At 41.2% G+C, this 3,277-nt stretch overlaps 1 protein-coding gene across 1 annotated transcript; it reads left to right on the top strand.

The window, feature by feature from the left end:
* Positions 1-690: 690 nt before the first annotated feature.
* On the top strand, positions 691-2,774 carry LOC311058574 (uncharacterized protein; the record flags this gene model as incomplete). Its single annotated transcript, XM_084076036.1, has 6 exons — positions 691-779; positions 1,091-1,143; positions 1,371-1,507; positions 1,618-1,682; positions 1,968-2,047; positions 2,650-2,774. 6 exons carry the CDS (start codon positions 691-693, stop codon positions 2,772-2,774), a joined length of 549 nt encoding a protein of 182 aa, XP_083932162.1.
* Between the last annotated feature and the right edge of the window lie 503 nt (positions 2,775-3,277).

The following is a 3,277-nucleotide window of genomic DNA, read 5'->3' as shown; positions in this document are numbered from 1 at the left end:
GGCCAAAATTGTTCCCCCAAAAACCTGTTAGGAATACGTTTCAGGCAATTTAAAGTTGATTGGTAGTACTTTGTAGTGACTTTTTTTTTGGTCCCTAACATTCATCGAGCTCTGGACTTACAGTAGTAAAAAAAAAATCGTTTCGGTAGTGACACAATGGTGTCACTACCGAAACAAAGTTAAATCTAAAAAAATCACTAAGTGTGGAGGCCAAAATTGTTCCCCCAAAAACCTGTTAGGAGTACGTTCCAGGCAATTTAAAGTTGATTGGTAGTACTTTGTAGTGACTTTTTTTTTGGTCCCTAACATTCATCGAGCTCTGGACTTAGTAATTTTTTTCCCGTTTCGGTAGTGACACCATTGTGTCACTACCGAAACGAAGTTAAATCCGAAAAAATCACTAAGTGTGGAGGCCAAAATTGTTCCCCCAAAAACCTGTTAGGAGTACGCTTCAGGCAATTTAAAGTACAGTCAGTACAAGGTGTTACATGTTGTGCATACTAAAGAAATCATTACCATACCTAATTCATAAGCAATGAGTAAGTAGTTACAGGCTCAATGTGTTGAACTATGTGTATCAGAGGAGATGTGTGATTGTCAACATCTAAGACCAACCAGTAGGGGTAGTCTTTTTCAGTGTGACATGGTATTGTAGTAGTAGTATTATGTCCAAGTATTAAGTCTTTAGTAATGGCTCCAGCCATCAGGCACAGTGATGGCTCCAGACACAGTGTCAGATACCGGCACAGCATCAGGTCCAGGACCAGCCACGACTCCAGGTACAGCAACAGCTCGGAGGCACTCTGTCAGGTCCAGACATGATGACAGGTCACACCGCAGTGATGGGTCGAGGGGCGCGGTCAGGTCCAGACATGACAGATCCAGGGACACCGTCAGGCATGGTGAGTTGTCCAAAGGCCCCAAGTAATCAAAACCTTTACAATTCAGCAAGTAGTATCGTGCACCCCTAATTGTTAAAATATAACATATTTATTATTTCTCATCTAATGTATAGTCATCTGTCTTGGAACGTTTTAATGCAAAAATATCACTTTGTAATTTCTAAAATGTACCTTTGTTCTTATTACAGGTGCTATGCAGTGACTGAGAGGCCAACATGGGCATTCCCATTGCCAACACAAGGTAAGTTCTGAGCTATTTCAATGAAGACCCCAAAAAAACTGGGGGACACTTAATTTACAACCCTTTTCTCTTCTGCCCATTCTCTCCTTTCTTCCTTTAATGTTCTCTCTGTCTCCTCTCCTATCGGGACACAAAAACTGCTCTTCAATTATATCAGTGTTTTGTATCATTGTAGGGTGGTGTCTATAACATTTCTCTGTGTTAATGTACACTTACTTATTTTTCAGTATACCAGAAGAAAGTCCTGACCATATCAATATTCATTAAAGAACCTGCCTCTTCAGCGGCCAGTCATGTTGAGATAATGGAGGACTTCCAGAGAGAGGAGCAACTCCTCAGTGATGTCCAAGCTTTTAATACCCTGGTAGGCTTTTCAAGAGTCTGGAAGTAATGAACAGCATAAGATGCACTCGCACACTTTTTACGTTCCTCTGGGATATGTCAGTGAAAGTTTTCATGGACTTATTCCAACAGGTGCTGCAACTTTCCCGTTATAGAGGGAAGGATGTTAAGGACTGTGTCCACAAAGTTCTTGACAGGTATGTTTCAACATACACTACGAATTAACCCCTGTGTGATGTTTGGGTGCGCTGTGGTTTTCAATGTGTGAACACTTATTTGGTTAATTCTTCTAGATGAGCGCCTGACTGCATGTTTCCATTAATTTGCCTTTTTTTTTTTAGCTTAACACCTGAATCCTCTGTTATGTCAATGACATAATGGTTGAACATTAAGTGAAAATTAGTAGTATAAAGGGTTTATACCATGTTTTACAATAAATCCTAATCCTACTACATTATTAAATGTAATTTGTTTTTATTAAGGCTCTTCAGTAACAGTCTGATGGCACAGTTGAACATGAAGGGGGAAAAAGAGAAGACTGCGACTTTCAGCGCAATACAAGGTAAGCCCATATTTCATGTTGACCAAGGACAAATCTAAATGTAATTGGGTAAAACATGTCCTTCCCTGTTGACATAAAAAAAATACAATGCCAACTGTCTACCGTTACCGTTGCTATCATAACATTTTAAATAACTGGTGGTTAGGTGTAGAAGGGAGATGGCTTTGTATTAAACTAGTTGTGGATGTACAAGCATTTTTGCATGTCAATATGGAGACTCACAATCAGTTTTATTGTCACTTCCACAATACACACTAGGCAAACAGGGGAGCAAAATACCATTCTCCACAACTCATGGTGCACATTAAAAAGAGGCAAACATTAAAAAGTAAAGAGCAGACAACATTGGTAAAAAGTGCTGATGCATTCAAAGTGCAATCCATCTTTCAAGATGTTGGTTTTGGGGGCAATATATGGCGAGCATGGGTTCAGGGTTCTGATGGTTTGGGGCAGCTGTTGGATGACCTGCTGGTGCTTCCCCCTGAGCTCTTGAACCTCCTACCAGATGGCAGGAGTTCAATCGAGCTGTGTATTATGTCAGATAGGGACTAGGACAGCATGTTGCCGTTGCACATTTTTTATTGTCTTTTTCTACTATGCAGATGCAGTCATGAAATTCGACCCAGAAGCCACAGAGGACCTCATAAGGCAGCATGCCGCAGACCACCTCAAGCATGCTCCAGCGAGAAGGGGAGGCGGAGGACACACAGCAGGCACTCAGGACTGATTTAACTTGAACTTTCACTGTCCATTGTGGGAGATCTTAGTGTCACAGTATTGTACAGTATTGTATAATTTGAACTTGTCTTCTGTTCAACGAAGTAGCTCTGGTTGGACCTTACCCTGGTAGCTCACTGGCTATTCAGTACAGCACTTGTTTAATATTTTTCAGTTGTTGTGGAACCGGCCCAGGCAAAAAGGGTGTCCCTGCAAAGTAGGCTGTGCTATTATGTTTTATTATTATTTTATTTTCATTCGACTAGTGACGTGGACTTGGACTTGACTTGGACTTAGCCCCCCTCGGACATACCTGTGGACTACACCAGGTACAAATTACTTTTTTGTTGCTCTCCCTCATGGAGCTACTTGCGGATTATACCAGGGTCAGTCCACCCTAGGTGGACTGACCCTGACTGACCTTTTGCACCTTAATCCCATGTATAACGCACTGACTTTTTTTTTATTGTGCTCTTTTTCTCTAAGCACCTTAACGTCCATAAGTATATCATG

Source organism: Gymnoscopelus microlampas, assembly GCF_963454915.1.
Source record: "Gymnoscopelus microlampas genome assembly, chromosome: 13".
Classification (NCBI taxonomy): domain Eukaryota; kingdom Metazoa; phylum Chordata; class Actinopteri; order Myctophiformes; family Myctophidae; genus Gymnoscopelus; species Gymnoscopelus microlampas.
This window is presented reverse-complemented; position numbering and strand designations above follow the sequence as displayed.